The following is a 24146-nucleotide window of genomic DNA, read 5'->3' as shown; positions in this document are numbered from 1 at the left end:
TTTTCTTCTTCAGCTCATTTCACAGATGAGGAAACTGAGGCAAATACGGTTAAGTTTTTTGGGAAGTCACATAACTAGTAAGTGTCTAAGGCTGGATTTAAACTCAGAAAGATGAATATTCCTGACTCCACACCTGGCACTCCATCCATTGTGCCATCTAGCTATGCCATCTAGACTATATTAATGTAATACAAGACGCCAAAAATAAGGATGTGGGAAAAATACAAAATGCAGGAAAAAAAATGAGAAAAAATAAACTGCTTTCCTAGTAGCCACCAGCAAGCATCTGGTGCTAATAAATATTTCAGAAACACTATCTAATGAGTCCCAATCTGTGACTACCACACACAAGTTCTCGATCATTTCATGGGTAGAGCTCTGGCTGGTTACTTAATTGATTCTACTATGTTACTTAGAATGGGGTTTTAAAAGAAATCAATCATTAAGCACTTATTAAGCTCCTATGGTATACCAGGCAACATGCTACAAATACAATGAATCTTAGAACTTGCATTGTAATGGGGAAGATAACAGTCACTTATCAATTTGAACTCAAAGCAAAACTAGGGGGTAGGAGGGGGAGTTTTACTGATTCCACATGGTATAGACAAATCTACAGCTTTAAAAATTAAATAGGCCTCCATATGATTTGTTGATGTCACATGCCACATTCTAATATGGTTAGAAACAAATATACCTATATCAAAATCCAACAAATAGTGCAAATTTCTGGTTTCCCTATATTTTAAAAGGTATTTGAAAATGTAGCACAGTACAGAGGAGAAAGTATTGGAATATGAGACAGAAGACCTAGGTTCATATCACATCTGGGCCACCTACTATAATCTTGGCCTTGCATTAAATGTGACCACTTAACTTCCCTGAGCCTTAGTAAAAAGACAGGGCTGGATGAGATGACCTCTCAGAGTCTTCTCAATTCTACATCTACTCTGCTATGATGAAAGACAATCTTATAATATTTCCCTTGGGTTTTGCCCACAATGTGCTAAACAAATATTTGTTGAATTTAATTTAATTCACTGTCTATTCAGTTGTGTTCAACTCTTCATGAACCCATTTGTGGTTTTCTTGGGAAAGATACCAGAGAGGTTTGCCATTTCCTTCTTGAGTTCATTTCACAGATGAGGAAACTGAGGCAAACCAGGTTAAGTGATTTGTCCAGGGTCACACAGCTAGTAAGTATCTGCGGGTAGATTTGAACTTAGCTCTTCCCGATTCCAGGTCCAAGGTGCCACCTCACTGAAATTGATCCAAACTTGATAACTTGAATTATCCAATTATGAAGAATTTAGGAGTTGAAAGGGAAGAAACAGGCATCTATTAAGTGCATATAAACTGTCCCCCCCCCGCCCATTACAGAGAAAGCTCCTTGGAAGGCAGAAGTTAGTATTACACTTCTACTGTATCTCCCACATCACCAAGGATAGTTCTAGATGTATAGTAGGCACCCGATATTCTTGTTAATCTTGTAAGGTATTTTACCCTTTGGGGGGAAAAATGCTAAAATCAAGCATGTGTCAAACTCTGAAATTCCCAACTATGGAACATTTTAAAAACGAAAATTTAAGGAATGCATTGTTTAGGCTGAAGGCTACATAGTCACAAGATTTACTTTCTGCTGGTGCTGAGGATTTTTTTTTTTAGTTATTAGACCAGCTCTTGTTTTTGGAGGTATTTTCTCACATAGACCAAGCTGAAATATAATCTATTTGTCTCAAGGTATGCTTTCACTGTCTTCAAGTTTAGTGGTGAAATAGAGGCAGTGAGAAGGAGGCAGACAATTTGCCAAGAATGTATTTGCTTGGGTGTATGAAGAGCACATGCCTGAGTGACTCAGTAGGCCACGTGAGCTCCTTCAGCCAGATGCCCAGGCAGCAGCATGCTGGGATGTAGCAATGGCTTTCAAATAAAGCATAAGGCCCTTCCAGGTTGGGTAGAGGAGGACTGAAGATTGGAGAGGCAAGAGAGTATAAGATTACAAGCTGGGTATTGGCTTCTCCCCAGGAACTGAACCACCAAAGACTTAAGGATCTGTGCTTTACAGATGGGGAAAGTGAGTCACAGACATAGTAAATGTAAATGCCTTACTCAATGCTGGAGGACCCACAGAAGTTCTTAACCCTTTTTTGTGTGTTGTAGACACCTTTGGCTACCCAGTGAAGTTTATGGACCTTTCTCATAAAAATATTTTTAAATGCAGAAAATACTTAGAATTACAAAGGAAATCAATTATATTGAAATATTATTATCAATTAAAAATTAAAAATCAATTGGAAAAAAAAGGTAGAGGACCCTAGGTTAAGAACCCCTGTTGCTTTCCTCAGTATCCTTGGTATGGCCTACTAAAGAGAGAACTAGTTTTGAAATAAAGAGTTTGAATCCTGGCTGGGCCAATCACCCATGTGACCCTAGGTCAAGTCACTTAACCCCCATCTGAACCACAGCTTTCTCAGGTGTAGAATGAAGATAACAATGTTGCATAGGGTTGTTGTGAAAATTAAATGAGATCACATGTGCCCAAAGTGCTGGATGGAATGTAAGCACCTATTATCTGTGTTATATAAATGTCAGCTATTATTATCCCACCCCTGAATCACCAAATAAAACTACTGGAAACAGGGTGATTTCCTGGAAACATGGTGACAGGGCAAGCCAGTTGGGCTACCTACACACTCCCCAGTTGTGATATGCTCTTCACTGAAACAGTTGTCTAGACATGGAGCCCAGTCATCCATAGCAAGCTGAGGCTACATTGTTTTTCTGATGGGTTACCACCATAGTTTCTAGGTAATGTATTGAAAATGAAGCATGCCACTCTCTTTTGTAGCCAAAAACTAGAAACAAGGATAGGCTGAACAAATCATGGTATATGAACATTAATACTAATGTTAAAGGGTAGCAATGTGTTTTAAGAAACTATGACAAGAATACCTGGGAAGACTTCAGTGAACTTATGCATAAGTGAAGCAAACAGAACCAGGAAAACAAGATACAAAGACTTCAGCAATGTCATTGGAAAACAACAATAACAAACTGAATACTACAAAGTTATTGCCAAGCTAGGTCCTAAAGCAGAAATAGATTTTCATCTACCTCCCTTCTTTGCAGAGGCATGTGTATATGTGTGTGTATTATACATATGTGGGTATACACACACACACACACACACACACACACACACACACACACACACACATATATATTTGAAATGAAAGACTTAGTTGACGTGTTGATTATTTTTATTAACCTGTTTTTTGCCTCTCTTTTTAATTCTTTTTTTTACAAAGGATGGCTCTCTTGTAGTAAGGGGAAGGGGGAAGAAGGGACATATTGGGAAATGAAGGTGATGTAAAAACAAATAAAAAATGAAAACAAAGGTGATGAAACAAAATTAAAATAATTTAAGTGAACAAATATCTATTCTCCATTCAGAGCCACAGCCACTCATACTAATAATATATATGGGAACTGCAGATGGACTTGGAGACAAGAAAAAAGCAAGCCATGCAAGATGAAGACATGGAAAACTTGAAAGGGAACATAGTCCATTTAAGGAGCTTATTTAAGAATTGTGAATTAGATGCCCATTCTAGAGCAGTACTTGGCTTAGAAGGTTCAAATCCTGATTCTGACATTAGCCGTGAAACCTTAGGGAGGTTATTTCTCCACATCTTAAAGTTTCTTCACCTATGAAAGAGGCTAGCTTATGCCTTCAGTGCCTGCCTCCTGGGTTTGTTGTGAGCCTCAAATGAGATACTGTGTTTTGCAAACCTTAAAGTGATATATAAATGTCAGTAGTTATTGTAATTATTTTTATTGTTATTCCCCCCCCCCCAAAGTTTTGGAAGGACAGATATAGCAAAGCATTTGGCAAAACAGTTAAGTGATACCTTCAGATGAACCATCCTCATAACTGCCACTCGTTTTCAGCAGCTTCTGTCAGTTCATCTGGTGGCAGCATTAAGTTAGAAAGGAATGATATTCCTCTGAAAACATTTACAATAGCACTGTGACCCCACTTTCCTTCAGTGCAAGGGAAGCTACAGCTCTTACCCCTCATTCAACCGTACCCCAGGGCTCCCTCTCTAAGGTGTCCAATTTCAGCACCAGAATATTGTGTTCTGCTTGACTCTTCAGGGCAGCCAAGGGAAGTCACATGGCTCTCTTGGTTACAGGCGACTACAGAATAGCCTCCAGGAGTTAGCGGGCCTCTCATCTGAGTGATGGACTGTTGTGTTGGTGTGGTATATAGAAAAGAGTCCTTAATGGCACATAAGGAGACTTCAGAGGACCTAGGTCCAAATGTCTCCTCTGAAGCTTACAGTCTAGGGAAAAGAGCTCCTGAGTTCAAATTCTAACTCTGCTCTATTTATCACTAGTGTAATTTTGGGCAAGTCACTTAATCAGTCTGCCTCTTAGTCTCCTCATCCATAAAACGAGATGTCTAAGCCTCTGAAGTCCCTTCCAGCTCTAAATCTGTGATGCTGTGATTCCAATGTGGTCAGATAATTACTAAGTGTCAGGGTCAGTAACCGATGAGCATTCCTCTTCTCTTTATACCTCACCACAGAGACACCAGATTTGGAGTCAAGAGAAAACCGGGTTCCAATGCTTTTTCTGACATTTATTAGCTGTTCGATCATAAGCGAGTCATTTAAGACTTGGGAGACAGGATCACTGGTTCATAGATTTAGTTAGGGTTGGAAGAGATCTGAAAGGCCATTCAGCCCAACTCTATTTTTCAGCTAAAAGAGATCAATCCTGAAGCCCTTAGAGGTGAAAGATTTGCCCAGGATTGTGTATGGTGACAGAGCCAGGATTCAAACTCAAGATAGTCTGACTCCAAGTCTTAGGGAGCCTTCCATGGTATCTCATTCCCATTTTGTAGATAAGGAAACCAAGGCTCAGATTAAGCTTAAGTGATTTGCCCAGGGTCACACAGCTAGCAATTGTCAGTTATTATTCAAGTTCAGGTCTTCCACCTCTGCATCGACCCATTTTCCACAAAATGACACTGTCTCTCTGTGGACAACACACTTTCCCAAGGAACCTGTAGAAATACCACACATAAATCTGGGTGTTAGGGAAACTCAAGTCTACAAACCATTGGATAAAGTAGAAAGTTGTTCATGGGCTAAAAAATAAAAAGGGTGGGGGGGGAAGAACAAATGTAATGTTTATGAATTAAAACCTGAGATGACATTAGAGAAAACAATAGCATAGCTTAAGCTAACTGTGGAGCAGAGAAAAATGTGAGGTTCTCCTCCAAAGAACAACCCATGGCTCATGGCACATGAGTCCAGAGCATTGGTATTCCAAAAGGAATTTCATTCCAACAGTTTATTTAGGTTGATAAAGAGCATATAACCATCTCAAAGACATCCTACCAGCATTATCAACCCTGGCCAGGCATCCAAGCCTGTCCTGTCCCAGAACTGGGATGTCATACCCAATTGACATCAGTCTAGCATTACATAGCCAGTTACCCATCACCTTGGTAAGCCACAAGCTCAGAAGGATTTGCTAAGGGAGTCTTATGTTCTTAATTGAATTATAGGTCAAACCCTTAGATTTGGGGGTCTGTTTCTAGACAGGCCAGTCCTGGGTTCAAAAGAGACTATAGAGGCAAACCAAGATTGTTCCTAGATACAATGTTCACAATATCCATGGTTTGCCCAGAAAAAATGAGCATGATCTTTCAGGGGAGGAGATGGATCTTCAACAAAGTAGGGGACTTCCAAACCTTTTTGATAAAAAGACAAGAGCTCAACAGAAAACTTGATCTTCAAATACAAGACTCAAGAGAGACATAAAAAGGTAAACAGTACAGAAACAACATGTTATTAATAAGGGGAAACTGTTTACATCCCTACAAGGGAAGATGACACTTGTAACCCTTGAGAACACCATGTTAAAGGGGTATACTCAAAGGGAGTGGGTATAAGTTGACTTTGATGTAATGATAAAAAAAATCTAATTAAGTGGGTTAAATAGATCCAAATAAGTGGATTAACCTGATCTAAGAAAATGTACTGAGAAAGGAGGAGACAGACTAGGGTAAATTACATTACAGGAAAAGACACAAACTCCTATTACAGCAGAGGGAAAGAAGGGAGGGGGGCGAGCATTGTTTGATCAGTTTAATCAGTTAGGTACTAATATTGATAGACTTAACCTTCTCAGCAATACAAGAATCTAAGACATCTCCAAAGATCTCATGATGGAAAATGCTATCCACATCCAAAGAATGAATTATGGAGTTTGAATGCAGATCGAAGCATACTATTTGCTATTTTTTTTCTTCTGTCGTGTTTTGTTTCCTCTTCCTGGTGGTTCCTCCTGTTGGTTCTAATTCTTACTTACAACCTCACTAATGTGAAAATATGTTTAATAGGAATGTATATGTATAGCCTAGATCAGATTGCATGCCGTCTTGGTGAGGGAAGGGGAGAAAAATTTAGAACTCAAAAGCTTATGGAAGTGATTGTTGATAAATCAAAATAAATTAATTTAAAAAAAAATAAAATAACCATGGTTCAAAAGTAGTTTTTATATTGTATCAAGTCTAAGAAAACTTGGATTTTATCAAACTACCCAGATTTTTAGGGAAGGAAACAAGTATTTATTAAGTACCTGCTATGGTCTAGGCACTATGCTATGTGCTTTATAAATATTATCTTACTTGATCCTCTCAACAACCCATGGAGGTAGGTCCTATTTTTGTTTTTACAGTTAAGGAAATGAAGGCAGAGATTAAGCAACTTGTACAGTGTCTGAGGTTGGATTTGAACTCAGACTCTAGACCCAGGGCTCTATCCACTATGCCAGTTAGCACCTAAATTTTTTCTTTTTCCCCTGCCCTCTAAAAGAATTTACAATCTCGGGGCAGCTAGATGGTGCAGTAGATAGAGCACCGGCCCTGGATTCAGGAGGACCTGAGTTCAAATCTGACCTCAGACACATAACACACACTAGCTGTGTGACCCTAGCCAAGTCACTTAACCCCATTGCCTAGCCAAAAGAAAAAAAAAACAATAAAAGAACTTACAATCTCCTTATGGAGGCAAGACTAAAATAGTGAATCTGGAGTCCCATACAAGACACATCTCCCACCTGAATATTTTAACTGGCCTGTATTCTCTCCCTCTTCATCTCCAACCCCTGGCTTCCCTGGCTTCCTTCAAGTCCCTGCAAAAACCTCACCTTCTACAAAAAGCCACAAGAGATTCCTTAAATGTCTACGCTTTCCCCCATTGATTATCTCCAATTTATCCTGTATATATCTCATTCATACATAATTGTTATATGTTATCTTCCTCTTCACGCTGTGAGCTCCTGCAGAGCAGAGACTTGTCTTTTGCCTTCCTTTGTATCCCCAGCCCTTATCATGATGCCTAGCACACAGCAGGTGCTTAATAATTGCTCATTGACACAAGAGGAACCATAGCGGCTGTCCTGCCAGTCACTGCTATCATGTGACCTTAGACAAGTCACAAAAACCTTCAAGGCTTCAGTTCCTTCTCTGTAAAATGAGGGGATTTGATTAGATGGCATATAGAATCCCTTCTCAATTTAAATCTAGATTTACATGCTAAGTCACAACCTCTCTGTGCTTCAGTTTCCTCATGTATAAAATGGGGATGACAATGTTTATATTCCCTAGATCATGAAGTTGGTTTGAGGAAAGCAATTTGAAAACCTAATTTAAATGTGACTCATTATCTATATGGTATGCATGTTTGTATATAACCATAGAATAGAAATTATACACATTATACAGAAATTTTGAAGAGGAGCATGGGAGTAGGCAGGGAAGGTTTTAGAAAGGAAGTAGGATTGATGAGCTTTACTTTGAAGGATAGGTAGGATTTAGACATACAATGATGAAAAGAGGGAATTCCCAGTACAGCAAACATCGTGAAGGAAAGTCCAAGGAAAGAATGAACTGATCAGAACAAAGAGTTGCTAGAAGAGTGGGGACACCAGAGAATTGGATTGGCTAGGTAGTCTGGGGTTAGATTACACAAAGCCTTGAAAACTGGGTAGAAGTGTTTAGACTTGATGTGACAGGAAATACTGAACCTTGGAAGGTGAGCCAGCTCACAAATAAAATTCATATTTTTGGAAAGCAGTGGTGGGGTTTAGTTTTCTTTGTTTCAAAGATGCTCCTTTTTATGAGGCTACTAATGCTATGTGAGGTTGACTGGTTTTAAACTACAGAATGCCACCAAAATTCTGTCTTACTTTAAATGTACTATTTCTGAAATTTCCCGAAAGAGGGATATTCTCATGAAACATTGGAGTATGTTTGTGGCATGAAATAATAATTTATACTTCTGGATCCTTAACCCAAAGGCAGTCCACACACAGAGAGACTGAGGGATAAAAGGGACCTTCAAGGTCATATAATCCAACTCTCATTTTGCTTATAAAGAAACTGAGGACCAGAGACTTGCCCAGGGTTCACACAGTGTGATAATATATTGGAATCATCTAGTGAGATCGACTATAACCCACTGCTTATTGAAGGGAACCAACCCACACACTCTGTGGGACTTGGGTTTAGAGAGATAAAAGCAACTTCACACAGACAGTAAGAGGCAGAGTTAGGATTTGAACAAAGATCCTCTAACTCTAATGGCACTTATATCTTTTCAAACTAAAAGAGTGCACAAAAAATCATAAGGTTGGGGCAAAGTGAGATCCAGCCTGGCATAATGGGTGAATAAGGATGTCCAGTAGACATCTTAAACTCAACATGTCTAAAACAAATCATTATCTTTCCCACTAAACTGTCCCCTCTCTTCTACCTTTCCTATTACTCGAGAGGGCAATACCATCCTCCCAGTCCCTTAGGCTCACAACCTAGGAGTCATTCAGGACTCCTCATTCTCTCTCACCACCTCCTCCCCCATCATCAAGCTGTAGCCAAGACTTGTCGATTTCACCTTTGCATCATCTCCTTAATGCCCGCCCCCCTCTCTCCTGATACTGCCACCACCCTAGTGCAGATCCTCATCACCTTATGCCTAGATTGAAATAACGTTTGATTGGCTCTGCCTGCCTCAAGTCCCTCCCCACTCCAATCCATCCTCCATTCAGCCTCTAAAGTGATTTTCCTAAAGCCAGCTCTGATCATATCAGTCCCCTCCTCAATCAACTACAGTGGTTCCCTTTTGTCTCCAAGATCAATACAAAATTTTCTGTTTGGCCTTCAAAGCCCTTCATAACCTACCTCTCCATTCTTCTTATGCCTTACTCCCCACAAGACATACTCTCTAATCCAATTCCGACACACTAACATCCTAGTTGTTCCACAAATGAGACCCTCGATCTCTGTACTTAGGTCATTTTCTCTGGCTATATCCCATGTCTGGAATGATCTCCCTCTTCTCTTGACTACTGATCTTCCTGGCTTCCCTGATGTCCCAACCAAAACCCTACCTTCCACAGGAAGCCTTCTTAGTTCTAATGACTTCCCATGATTAATTATTTCCTATATATAGCTTGTTTTATTTATAGTTGCCTGCTTGTTTTCTCTCCCATTAGACGTTAAGTTCCTTGAGGGCAGGGACTGCCTTTTATCTCCTTTGTTTCCTCAGAGTTTAAGAGTGCCTAATAAATGCTGATTGACTGGTTTAAGCCCTGCTTGATAATATTTGTGATTAATTGGATTTAAGTACTCCTTGGTAATACTTATTGATTGATTGGATTTAAGTCCTGTTTGTGTCAATTTGTTGAGTGACATGGGCAAGTCACACACAACTCCTCAATGGCCCAGGTAGCTAAGTTTAGAAATTGTCAAAAAAAAAAGTCTGCAGTGGAGAAGTCTCCTACACCAAAGAAATCACAGGATCACAGGAATCATTTTACAGATGAAGAGCTGAGGCCTAGGGAGAACTGAGTAACTTGTCCAAGGTCACACAGCTAGTAATTGTCTGAAGAAGGATTTGAACCCGAGTGTCTCATTTGCCCCCCTAAAAAATGGGAACCCTTGGGGCAGCTAGGTGGCGAAGTGGGTAGAGCACTGACCCTGAAGTCAGGAGGACCTCAATTCAATCCGGCCTCAGACCAAACACTTGAAATGACCCTAGGCAAGTCACTTAACCCCAATTGCCTAAAAGAAAAAATGGAACCCCAAAAATAGTGTACGCCTAGGATCATACAATTAGACCTGAAAAGGACCTTAAAAACATCCAACCTTCCCATTTTACAGATGAGGAAACAGGTGGAGGGGTGGCAGGTGAAACAGCAGACAGATCACTGGGCCGGCAGTCAGGAAGACCTGAGTTCAAAGCTGGCCAAAGACACTGACTAACCATGTAACCCTACACAAGTTGCTTAACCTCTGTTTGCCTCAGTTTCTTCATCTGTAATATGGGGATAATAGCTCCCACCTCCCAAAGTTGTGTTATATAATACTGGATATCATTATTATGAATAATAACATCTTCCTCTGAAGACTGTGAAAATCACAATACACAAAGTCACAATATAAATTTACAATCTGTAAAGCCCTTAGTATAGTCTGTGGCACATAATATGCACTATATGTTACTTATTATTAGTGTTATTATTAATAGTACCTACCTCCCCAGATAGGTTGTTGTGAGATATTTGTAAAGATAATCTTTGTAAAGCACAGTGCCTGGCATACGGTGAGTTCTATATAAATCTAAGATATTAGCTATTATTAGCTGAGGCCCAGAGAAGTTAATCAGCCTAGGGTAACACAAGTAATAAGTATCTGAGGCAGGACTCAAACCCAGGTCTTCAAGTTCAAGTCAGTTACTCTGTCCCTCCAATTCTGGTCCCATTATTTTTAGGCTGACCCTAATCTGAACAATTAAGATGCTTCCCTCCCAGCAATTTTCTTGGCTTTTCTTGGCTTCTCCAGAGCCAGAACTGTCCTTAACAAAGAAAGCATCCCTCCCCCAACCCCTAAAAATCAGTGAATTGCTTTCCTGTAGTAACTACATTGAACCTTCCTTGTTGTCTCCTAAGCAGACGACAGAAACACAATACCCAGTTCTTTTCCAAGGGAGAAACCCATCACTCGTAGTTGCTCGTTCCAGAACGGTCAAGATAACTTCACAGTGCCCTCTCTTCTAAACTGGGGCATTCTGCTCAAAGGTCTACAAACACACACGGATACCCCTCCCCTCTCAAAAGCATATGCCATCACTTGTGTCTTCAAAAGCCTCTCTCCGTGTTCTCAGGCCATAACTGCACAGCCAAGAAAGTGCTGCGGATGGCAGTGAACCCGGTATAAATCCAGAGCTAAGCTCAAGAGGATCTTACTTAGTGTAGTCAGAAGGACGGGTAGACAGAGTCACACAGAGTCACACACACACACACACACACACACACACACACACACAGAGCCAGACACACGCAAGGAATAAAAAGCTGCGTATACCAGTAGCAACAGTATCAGAGGCAAGCAACTCTAGACCAGCGGTCTCCCAGGTCCTACCTTCGTAGCCGACGCCAGCCTGGCATCCTGGAGAGCACCGGCTGCCGGCTGGCTCCCTGGCATCACCCTTACCTGAGCAGGGGCTCCTTCTCAGGCAGGTCCGGGTCTCCCAGGCATTTGCACGGGCAGCAGCAGCAAAGCGTCCTCAGCCAGGCCCGCAGCCCCATGGAGAGCTGTCCAGGACCTCCTGGAGACTCAGCAGCACAGGGTGGAAAGGAGCCTAACCGGTCCCGTCCCCGTCTCTCTGTCTGTCCCTGTCCGCCGCGAGCCGAGGTCCCGAAAAGCAGCTGGATGTCCAGATCTTAGAGCAGAGAAACCGGCCGGACTGCCAGTCGAGTCAGCGCTAAGGCATCGCCGGGCCGGTCGCCGGGTGCATCACGCTGCGGTCACGGTCACCAGCGCCTTGGCCGGGGCAGCTTCCAACCTGGGACAGCCAGCACGAAGCCTAGAACGCCGTGCCACAGACATGGCCGGTGGGCTCCTCTCTCTTGTCCTTCCCCGCAGCTCTTTTTGCTACTCAGGAATCCAGAAGCGGGATGTTAAGAGGCTCGCGGAGGCGTTTTTCTTCTAGTTGCTTTTCCTTTTCAATTCCCCCGTGCTAAGTGGAGCGCATGCCCCGTGCAGGCTTGGGAGCGTCTCCGGCCCGAGGGAAGTCACCACTGCTGCCCTCTAAGGAGGAAGGCGGGGACTCCAGCCAGATGTGAAAGCCAAGCTAACCTTCTCCCTGCGCCTATAGGTGCTCTCTGCACAGCTGGCCCTCGGGGTAAGATCTTAGGACCCCATGCTGGGCTGAGGCAGGAGCCCTGGAGCTATTCGAGGACGAGGTGGCGTGTACATCTATTTATACCTTTTTATTGGCTTCCTCCCCTGTTGCCTTCTTCCTCTTCCTTGTTTTGGTTTTGTTTTTCCTCCTAAAGGAGACTGAATGTCAGTTTCTTTTGGCAGATGTCTTAAAGAGTCATAGAATTTTTGTGCAGCAAAGGCCGGTGGAGATTCCCTGGTCATAGGATAAAAGTATGGAAGAGATCCTTATCCAGCCCTCTTGTTTTGCAGGAGACAACTCAGCACCAGAGGGGTGAGCCGATTTGCCCAAGGTCACACTCAAAATTACTGGTGGAAACAGGTCTTCAGATTCCGGACTGCAAACCCTCTGCCCTCCCCCCACTGAATGCAAATACTATACTGATATTAGATAGTTCATGGGACAATGGCCTAGTGAAGAAACTAAAGCCGGGAGACTGAGTGATTTGCCCAAACTTAGAAAGCAGAAGCAGGATTATAACCCATTAATAAATAGGGGTATGTTGATTAGGACAAGAAAGAGAAACATAGAATTTAGTTTTAAAGCCTGTTATTGCAATTATTAAGTGTAATTGGTCTTCAAAGAAAGGACAAGGTCTTTTGGTACCACCCTGAGCCTTCTGAGCCATTGTGGATTTACTGAGGATCACCTAGGTGCCAAGGACTGTGGCAAATGTTGCATAGAGTACAAAGAAATAGAAGAGTTGGCAGGCTAACAGTATAAAGAGAATGGAATTTCAAGTTGGAAGATGGTTAAAATTCAGATGGCCACTTATTAAGTACATGACATTTTTAGGCAAGTCTTCCTTATGTTTGGGTCCCCTATATAAAATGAGGGGTATTGGACTACATGATCTCTTTGGTTCCTTCCACCTCTAAATCTATGATTCTGTGATCCCTTAAGGCTTGGTTTCTGCCCGTAAGAAACTTCCCATCTACATGGGATAATAACTCGTGAAAAGATAAATACTCCTGTAAAGTTAAATCACAGTTCAAGACAGCAAGAAATATCACAATACTAACAGCTATCATTTGTAGACACCTTACATATATTATCTTAGTTGATCCTCAACAACAACCCTGGGAGGGAGGGAGGTGTTATTATCCTTCATTTTACAGATGAGGAAACTGACACAGAGAAATTAAGTGACTTGCCCAGGGTCACCTGGCTAAGTAAGTGTCTCAGAACAGAATTTGTAATTCTGTCTCCCTGACCCAAGGCTCAGTACTCTATTCACTGCACCACTTAGTTGGCACAAGGAAATAGCCAGCATGGAATCATTTGAAAGAACACTGGACCAAGAGTCAGAATCCCTGGGTTCTCTAACTCCTAGCCATTCTACTTAATAACTGAGCTCTTGGAAAAGTCGTGTAACTTCCTTGAGTCTCACTTTCTTTGGATGTAAAATGAGGGATTTAAGCAATCTGTAAGGGACATCTCTAAATTCTATGCTGCTGTGACAGTTATGTGCAGTCTATAACTATAGCACTAAGCAAAGCATGATAGTTTTCAATGTCCCATCTGTGTGTGTGTGTATATATGTATGTATGTATGTATATGTATATGTATACACATGCTGTACTATACCACAACTTGTTCTTAATAATTTCTCAAATCAAAGGTCAGCGACAAAAACTAACAGACCAAAACTGTTCCTTACAGTAGTATTTGTGCTTATGTAGAATGTCAATATTTCACTTACTGTTCATCCTTTTACACTTTTGGGGTGCCCTTCTGTAATTGTTTGCCTCAATGGAAGCTTCCAGAGAGCACAAGTCTCTTCACCTGTGAAGAAGTTGTATTAGATGATTCCAGCCCTCAATCCCATGATCCTGTAATCTTTTTTTAAAAATAATATTTTCCCCAATTACATATTAAAACTTTTTTTACATTTTTTAAAGTTTAGAGGTCCAAATTCTATCTCTCCCTCCCTCTCCCTTTCATCACCTTCCTTCGTCCCCTCCCTGAGATGACAAGCAATGATCCTATGACCTTAAGACCCATTTCTACTCAGCTAGCTTGGTGTCATTTCCCAGTATTTGTCCACTCTGATGATTCTGACCACTCTGTATTTCTATGATTTTTTTTCCTTCCAAAAACTTAACACATGGACTATTTCTCCATCTTCTGTAAATCAGATCCCTGTTAGTTAACAAGAGAGCTGCTGGGACTTGAGTTTGGAATTCACCAATGCCTTCTTCCCTATTCTGACATCAGGTCAGGGGAGTACCAAGGTTCCCTTTTGACTGAAAATAGTTAAATTGCTCTGCTGTTCCCATTCTGTGTTCTTGAAACCAACCCCACCCACCACCACCAGCAGCAGCAGAAGCTAACCCTTAGGAAGGTCCACTGGGTACCTGATACTAGAGTCACGGGTGACTCACTAGTGTAATTCCTCATTTTCAAAAGTTCAGGCTGACATTTCAGATTCCTTAAGACAGGGAAAACCTCCAACTCAACTTGAAAAATAGGTCGCATCTAAGCATGGTTTATTTCCCCTCTCAATACTTTTTTTCCCTTAATATCACAGATACGGAGTCAGAGATATAATAATAATATCTGGCATTTATAAAGCATTCCAAGAGATGATTGATATTATTATTCCCATTTAACAGATGAGGAAACTGAGGTTCACAGAGGTTAAATGACTTACCTAGGTTCAAACAACCAATAAGTAACTGAGGCGCGATCCAAACTCTGGTCTTCCTTACATCAGTCTAGCATTCTATCTACTACTCCATGTTGACTCTAAGGGGTGTGTGTGTGTGTGTGTGTGTGTACACACAGTACATGTATGATATGGGTGTGCACATATGTGCACACGTGTGTATGCATATGTGTTGTATATGTATGCATATATTTATACACGGTGTGTATGTGCACACACAGTATATGTGTGTACATGTGTGTAATATAGGTGTATACACATATGTGCACATGTGTATGCATGCATGTTGTGCATATATACATATATATTTACACACACACGCATGCGTGCACGCGTACTTGTCCAGACAAGTAGGCAAAAGACCAAGAAAAGCCTCTGGAAGAAGGTGCAATTTGAGATCTCTTAGCATTTCAGGCAAGAGAAACTCTCAGAGATGGAATGTTGTGTAAGGAACAGCAAGTAGTTGGCTTATAAAGTGTGTGAAGGAGAGTAAAATGAGAAGACTGGAAAGGGAAGAAAAAAATCAGATTACAAAGAGCTTTAAATGGCAAATAGAGGAATTTGTATTTAATCTTGGCACTAGGGTGCCACTGGAGTATATCCAATGGGGGGTGAGGGGGCGATGGGTGGACTTTTGAGAAAATCACTTTGGCAGTGACTAAATAACATAGGAGCAAGGAAAGACAAGCCAGAACCAGGATTCCAGATCGGATCTTGTGATTTTAGGTCCCATAGGATTCCCATGACATTTCCCATACTGTCTCTCAAAAATGACTGGCCCAGGATCACACAGCTGCAAAACAAAACTTCTGGGATTTGACCCCAGGTCTTCTGACTTTGGCTAGTCTTTTGTCCTATATGATGCTGCTCATCTGATTTTTTTTTCCATTCTCCATCCTCCAGGACTCAGGGACCTCTGGTCTTCAGAATAGAGGCTTTACATTCCTTCCACCCTAAGACAAAAACCCTATTGCCACCACCTCTGTACTTCCAGCTCCCCTTCTCTTCCAGTGCCCCCAGACTTGGTTCTTGAAGGTTTCCCTTAGGTGCATGTAGGGTCTGTGATGTATCTGCTTTGTGGAGTAATAACTCAGCTGACAAGCGGAGTTAAGAAATGCCATATGAATGAATAGAACACATTTTGCATTTTATATAGAAGTATAAATATTAAATAAAGTATTATTGATTGACCTGGAATGAATATTAGAAAGCAAATCCATCTACCTTCAAGGAATTCACAGAGGCAAGACAGCCACATCATTACTAGCCACGGAAATGGAAATAATCATCATTCCAGTGCAGAGCAAACTTTAAAGCTATTTACTTCTCTCTTCCAAAAAAGTTCTCCAGTTTCACACTCATCCTCTTTCTACCTATTTTCCTCCCAGCTTCCTTCAGTGTGGGAAGTCCAGACCCTCCCCCTACCTCCCTGCCCTACAGGGGTCACCCCTGCCTTTTCCCCAACTATTATCAGAGAGCATCTGATGGCTAATACTGTAAATCCCTCAGGGACAGTCTAGCTTTGCCAAGCTATATTAGAGCTGACTAACAATCACCTTTATTGTGACCCCCCAAACACCATAACTGGAATCTATTGATATTTAAAGAATAGTTGAATGATCCCTTCCTCCCAAAGTTGTTTAAGAAAGATCTCTTACTTCAAGAATCACTAGGTTATGAGGTTATAGGACAATGAGATAAATCATGTCCCAGTAACATTACATGCATGTCAGTGGTACTCTCCAAATGCAGGCTACACCCCCTGAGAATTCAGGGATATCCTCTTCAATGCAATTCAATTCAACAAACTTTTATTGAGCCCCTACCACGCAATAGTCACTGTGCTAGTCATTGGGGCTACAAGGAGAAAAAAATGAAACAGCTCTAGTCCTCAAGGTCTAATGCAGAAGTAAACTGCATCACTTTCTGTCTGCACTCCCTCCACTGGCTCCACCCTTGTGCATTTGCCAGAAATACCTTTGAAGGAGATTGAGGTCAGAGGACATAGAGAATATGAAGATGGAGGATTTTTGTTGAAGAGAAAAGTAAGTAACATCAAAGTGTGGTCTGGGTAAGTGCAATCATTATTTCCATTCCAATGCCTGGTAATAATATAGCTGCCTGGGTTCCTAGTTCTGCCTGAAGGTAGATGGGCCTGCCTTCTTGGATTCATTCCAGCTCGATCAATATTTCATCCAATATTTGCAGTTTCTGTATATCATACAAAATGCATTCCAGTCATTTATATTGATTTTTCTTAACTCAGCTAGTCAGTCAATATTATTACTCCTTACAACAGATCCTCAAGGAAAATCTTAATGAATGAATGAATTAAATGCTCATTCCTTAGGTATAGATCATAAATATCCTAGATCCTTTCTAAAGCAGTATGGTGGTTTTCCTTTTTTCCTTAACCTAATATATATTGGGTTACCTGCAAGATCAGATTACCATAAAAGGAGAAGCAATGGATTTCAAGTCAAATGACTCATTCAACATTTCCCCAGAACTCTGACAACCTAAATATTCAATAAGTCAAACAAATTGATCTTTTCGCCCCGTGCACAAAGCTCTGGGCTTATGTGAACTATAGATTTATCCTAAAATCATATCTCTTTGGCTCATTTTGCCCCCCACTCCCATCCCAGAGTTTCTTCTAGGAATCTTCAGAATATAGACCTTGTCTAGATATCCACTGATGTGAATAAAAGGGTTCACTAGTTCCCATGCAATCAACGAAGGTAACAATGAATATCAAATATAAGATAACCTTTATTTTACCTCAGTGATTAAATGAAGAAAATACAAAAGACTCACATAAGCCATTAGTATAGTTCTTCTCCGTCTTTGGTATACCCCACTGTCCCCCAAGGAGACCATACAGTTTTCTAGACTCACAATACCAATATGTGATTTGAATATCACACAAAAGAGACTTCCAACAAAGATGGCAGACTGACACACTCTTCCTCATACCTACTCCAGCAAAAACTTGGAATTAATACCAAATCAGATAATGGTCAAGAAATCCAATGAGAATCTATAATAAATGACTTAGTCCTCTGCAAAATGACACAAAAAGTCAGCCAGCATCCCACAGGCAATAGAAACAAGGACCATAAGTAACTTCTCAAATTTATGAGGCAGAGACATATGTAGCATGCAAGGCTCTGTGTCCATTCAGAAGAAAAACGGAGGGCCCTGAAAGAATGGACCTAGGTGGATCAGAAAGCCCCAGGATGGGAACCCTGAAAGCCCTGGGGAACAGAAGCAACCAGAGAGACATGGCAGCACTCAGACTCAGAAATCACAAGTGTCCAGGGGCTTCATTTCCAGAGCATTCTGTCCTTAGGGGCCACTAGAAGCCCTGAAGATCCAGCACTCTAGTCCTCAAAAATGGAGAGGGACTCCCTGAAAACCATGATTTTTTTTAACAGCCTGCAAACTATATTTCAAGAAATCATAATTGAGAACTGCCTTGACCCTATTACAATCAAAGGAAAAAGTGAAGACACAGAGAATACCCTGATAATCTTTCCCAAAAGGAATGTCATAACCAACATTTAGAGCTCCCATGCATATGTATACATACATGCATATACATATATAGAGGTATATACACACATGTATGTGTGTATGTATGTATGTATGTATTGCAAACATCCAGAAAGAAATGGTTCATGTGTGTATAATGGAGCAGCCAGAGAGAAAAAGTTCAAGTTTAAGTATCATGGAGACACAATCAAAATCACATAAAACCTGTTAACTTATTATATAAATAAGATGAGACTTTGTAATACAGTATGCCAAAAGACAAAAGATAGAGATTTACAGGCAAAAACAACTTACCTTGCAAAGCTGAGAATAATCCTAGAGAGGAAAAATGGATCTTTTAATGGAATAGAGCAATTCCGATGAAAAGACCAGAGTTGAGTGGGAACTTTGAAGTACAAACACAGGAGTCCAGAGAAGCCACAATGGCAAATTTATCTGATCAGTTGGAAGGGGCTGATGCAGTGCTAACATTCTGCTAGGGAAGAAGAGTTTTCATGTTTTCAGAGTGTATCAAGAAAGTAAAAAATGGAAAACAGAGGACCTGGGAGTAGATTTATTATATTCTGAGCATTTGAAGACGGGAAAGAAAAAAGAAAGTAAAAGGATATTTTAGTGTAGTGTAGAAAAGAGGAAGAAGGAGTGGAACTTGCTATTTGTCATAACTGAAGTGTGTGAAAAGAATAATACACAAACATGGAGAAAGTAGAGGAGTAGTAGGAGCAGACACCCAATCAACCTCACTCTTTCTGAATCAGACAGACAGACAGACTGACTGACTGACAGACAGAGACAGAGAGAGATAGAGGCAAGTTTGGTGTAAAAATTCATACAACTCAACAAGGAAGCCAGCAGGATGGGGGAGAGGCATTAAGAAGGAGGATAACACCAGGGAGGGATTAAATGAAAGCAAAACAAACTCCCATCCCCATCCCAACCAGGAGAAATTGAAAGGAAAAAAGAGAAGCAAATAACTAGGGTAGGAGTGGGGTAGGGAGGAGGAGATGGTATCCATCCATTGGCAGAAGGAGGAAGAAATTGTGCTATATGAATGTAATCATTATATTATCATACCATAAGAAATGGCAAAAGATTAGACTTCAAGGAAGTGACACAGAAGGAAGCCACCAGAACCAAGAGAACAATTTATACAAGGACAACAATATTTAAAGAAAGATAACTTTGAACAACTTGAGGACATTGTTTAATGTAATGACCAAACCGAGTCTCCAGAGGACCTATGAGGAAGCACGTTACACATCTCTTGACAGAGAAATGATGGACTCAGAGTGCAGAGAAAACATACATTTTCAGTGATGGCCAAAAGTGGGATTTGTTTTGCTTGGTTATGCTTATTTGTTATAGCTGTTGGGGGCGTGGGAGGGGTGGTTAGCAATATTGATGCTCAAAAAAAAGAGAAAGCTATTGAAACTGTGAAAAATGATTTTTCTTAGTAATCATCATCTTGGAGACTTGGAGCTCTGCCAACCCCACCTGCCCCCAGCTCCCTTCTTCCAAAATCCTGACTTTAAGTTCAGTTTTTCTACAGAAGGACATCTCTGATAATGAGATTACCTAGTCTCCTGGTCAAACCTCAATCCAAACCTGAACTGATTTAATCAAAGGTACTATAGCTCCATTGTGTTCTGCTGGGCTTGGGTAGAGAGAGATTCTTCTGTCTATAAAACAGACAGTGATGGGCTGTTTCAGCCCCTGTTGAAAAGGTATATAAACTGGGCAACCCAACCCCCAAATGGAGCCCAGTTCTAGACTGGCTTCTTATGGGGACCAGTCTTTGATCCCATCTTCGCATGTGTGCCGCCAGCTTGAGAGAGATAAAAACATGAACTCAGTCAATCTAATTTCATTTGTCTTTCTTAGATCAAACCCTACCAAGTTAACAAATGCATAGGAGTAAGAAGTGCAAGAGTTTTGAAAATAACATTAGAATTATATACTTTTTTAAAAAAACAAGTGAAATGAATTGGAAATTCATAGTTTCATATACAGTCTTTTTTTATTCTCCTATGTACATGGAAATTTTCTCTCTCTCTCTCTCTCTCTCTCTCTCTCTCTCTCTCTCTCTCTCTCTCTCATGTTGAAGTTCAGAATAAAAAAATAATTTAAGGGAAACAAATTTGGTGTTGCTTTAAAAAAAAAAAGGAGCTCCTTGATATTTTGGTGAATCCCAACTACATTCCAGTATTACAGATCAACCAATCAATCAATCAGAAACATTTATCAAGCACCTACTAAGTGGCAGGCACTTGGGCTAAGCAAATGCAAAAAAGAAAGTGAGTCCCTGCCCTCAAGGAGTTTATAATCTAAGGGGAAAAAACAACACTCAAAAAGGAGATGAAAAGGAGACTTGGGGGCATGGTGGCAAAGTCTGAGAAGATAAAAAGTAGTACAGCTCATTAGCCTAATAATATTATCAAAAAGACTTGCACTCCTCTTGGAAAGAAAATTCACCTGAGGTTGTTGGAAGGCCCTCCCTATAGACCTGCATTATCTGAATAACTCACAGTAGGAGCAGAGAAAAAAATGTAATAATGTTCAGGATCCTCCATATCATGGTTCAGTTTCTTGCTGCTCTTCCCACCAGCTCTTCTCTCCAGTGGGCCTGCACTGCTCTGGAACTCCTCTCTCGAGAAGTTTGGGTTGAAGAAGTAGGTTCTTAATAAATGTATATTGACTTGACTATTGACTAGCATCTCTGCTCCTAGCTTTACTATGGTACTCCAGTCTGTGCTTAGCTCTCTCAGGCTCTCTCCAAAATGGACAGATGTGGGACTGATCTCCCTTTTTTATAAACTCAGCACAAAGAGGTAGCTCTGATCCACAACAGCCTGACCTAATCAATTCTTGGGGTAGCCAGGTAGTACAGTAGATAGAGGGCTGGGACTGGACTAAATAAGACCTGAGTTCAAGTCCAACCTCATTTATTAACTGTATTAACACTTATTTACTGTATGACCCTGGGCAAGTCACTTAAACCAATTTGCCTCAGTTTCTTCATCTGTAAAATGAGTTGGATAAGGAAATGACAAATCACTCCAGTATCTTTGCCATGAAAACCCCAAAATGGGGCCACAAAAAGTTGGACAAGACTGAACAATCAATTTATCTGCAATCACTGAGACTTAAAGAGATATCCTCAGTCCTTTCAAGGAGCTGCCAATGAGAATGTCTATACCAATCCTTAAAGTCATGTCCCTTTAACCTCATTAAATTGATTAATCCCCCCCATGGACTCTGCATCAGTCATTTTCCAAACCACAAGGCACAACCACATGGGGAGAGGGGAGGTAAAACAGTAGTTAATTATTACAACTCCTACATCAGTGCATACACTTTTATCAACCAAAACAAACTTTTCAAAATTAAAGCCGACAAGAGTAAGACTAACATGAAGAATTCAATCCAACTGACAGTGAATATAGTACGGTAATTATTTAACACAAGTGGTCAAATCTGAATTCACATATGCCTGTCTTTTTTCCAATTTTAAAAAATTCTGAACTTAACAAATATCAATGAAAATGTTCATTTCTGTATACACAATAGAACAGAGAAGACTGTGCAATGAAACTGCAGATCTCTATTATATATAGCTTGTTTTTCCTTTCAAGTATATAAAAAACTCAGCACGTAACTTTTGAAGTTTTTCTGCTTCTCTGCGATTCCTTCTAGGTTTCTTTCTTTACTGTGCATTTCAAAAAAATATTTTATTTACTTTCTTTTCTTTTTTAAAATTTTCTGGTTTTTTGGTGGGGGGAGAGGGGCAACCTTATCCCTGACTTCTTTCTCCCACCCCACCACTGCCCACCCAAATTGAGGGGGGAAAATAACATAATTGTTATAAATATGCAATAAATTGTATTAAATGTGCTTTTTTTGAGAAAAAAATCCCACATTGGTTATGTCCAAAAATGTATGTTTCATTCTGCAACCTCTCTTCCAGAGATAAGTAGCATTCTTCATGAGTCCTCTTGATCAAAATTCTTAAGTCTTTTATGCTTATTTATCTTTATAATATTGTTATTATTGTATAAACTGTTTTTCTGGTCCTACTTACCAAAAGAAATAACAAAAGGGATGATTTCAGAGAAAGGTAGAAAGATTTGCATGAACTGATACAGAATGAAATGGGTAGGCTATATACTGGAGTTCTTCCAACATGGAAGAACTATTTGGCTGGCATAATCTTTGAACCCAGGGTCACCTCTATTTTACAACAAAGCACTGGAGTGGGATTTTCATGGAGTGCTACAATACTGGTTACGTTTTTGAAGTAACTCATTTTGGTAAGTATGCTATAGTAAGTTGATTTCCAAAAAAATTTTTTTAAATCTTTAAAAATTGCAGTAACACATGAATAGTTATAGTCTTCTGAAATGTTCAAAATGAATTTAAGTTAATTGTCCTTAAGTTCATACTCCCTAATTATTTAAAGTGTAGAGCCTGGAATTCTCCTGGCTGGGGAAACTTGTACCTCCCCCATAGCCATGAGGTGAGTTTAATATCAAGGGAAGAGGCCAAAGAAGTACAGAGTTTAATTAATCGTTATAATTACTTACAAACAGAGGCAATCTGGGGCAGCTGCCAGATGATTCAGTGGATCCCCACAAAGACTTCAAAAAATCCCTGTGGTAATTATGAAAATCAGACAAAGGGAGGAGCTATAAGGTGCTTCACTTAGGATTGGTGGGTACTTTGGGTGTTTCTGCTTAGTTAATGTTTTGTTTAATGTTTTAGTTTATACTTAATACTATTTACCCAGCACTGTTGGGTAAATGCCCAAGCACTCAAGGTTAGGTACTGGTCATGTACCAGTCAACAGTATCTAACTTACGATTCAGTGTCTGAATTGTGTTTTTTTTTAATAGGTCACCATTTCTGGGCTTCCACTTTTCACAGAGTTTAAGTTTATGGCTTTCACTTCTTACTGCATATTATGGCTTTCACCAATTGGGACCCCACAATAAGATAATATTCTCTTTTGATAAACATATAAGAGATTTGAAGAAAAATCCACTGGAGTAGTTAAAACTAGTGAAGGCAAGGTGCACAAAAACAGTTTAAGAAATTGAAATACAGAAATACGCAAATAAAAAGTAAAATAAAAAACTCAATTCCAGAAAGTATAATGCATTATATTTATCATTGGACTATACAAATATCCTATTATTGATGTGGAGGGAAAATGTCTGTGTTTACTTTATACAAATACTTTAATTGCAGATCACATGAAGCCTAATAAATTAAAAATCTTAGAGGTTCATATGCAGAATATATTGGAAAGACAAAATAGTTTTTCCAGAGCAAAGTAGATGTTTCTGACAAGCAAAAACAAATCTTTTCAAAAACCATGTTTGTGACATCAAAAGGGTTACTTACATTGTATAAGAATTTCTAATGTAAAGATTTTCATTCAATAGAATTGCTGGTGCTACCTATCTCTAGAGAGTCTAGACTGTATTGCCAGCAGCCAGCGTGATGTAGGACAGAGCAGTGAAAGAAAAAGGGGAAGGGGAATTGGAGAAATAAAAGTCGGGCTGGGTGAGTCTGAGACTGATGCTCATAAGACTAGTTTATTTTCAGGTGTTACAAGATTATATACTATA

General features: G+C 40.2%; 1 protein-coding gene across 2 annotated transcripts in view; it reads right to left on the bottom strand.

Moving 5' to 3' along the window:
* The window catches only part of MREG (melanoregulin), a 64747-nt gene extending 52278 nt beyond the window's left edge, over positions 1–12469 (bottom strand). Inside the window, exon 1 of one of the 2 annotated variants that reach the window (XM_021002877.2) lies at positions 11570–12469. In XM_021002877.2, coding sequence (XP_020858536.1) covers positions 11570–11664 — 95 coding nt within the window. In that variant the 5' untranslated portion in view covers positions 11665–12469. Of the gene's footprint in view, positions 1–11497 lie in introns of both variants that reach the window. The other variant, XM_021002878.2, reaches the window with a different exon arrangement.
* Between the last annotated feature and the right edge of the window lie 11677 nt (positions 12470–24146).

The sequence above is a fragment of the Phascolarctos cinereus genome, unplaced genomic scaffold (genome assembly GCF_003287225.1).
Source record: "Phascolarctos cinereus isolate Bilbo 61053 unplaced genomic scaffold, phaCin_HiC Scaffold_7;HRSCAF=346, whole genome shotgun sequence".
In the NCBI taxonomy this organism is placed as follows: domain Eukaryota; kingdom Metazoa; phylum Chordata; class Mammalia; order Diprotodontia; family Phascolarctidae; genus Phascolarctos; species Phascolarctos cinereus.
Note: the sequence above shows the minus strand (reverse complement) of the source record. Positions and strands in the feature narration are given on the sequence as shown.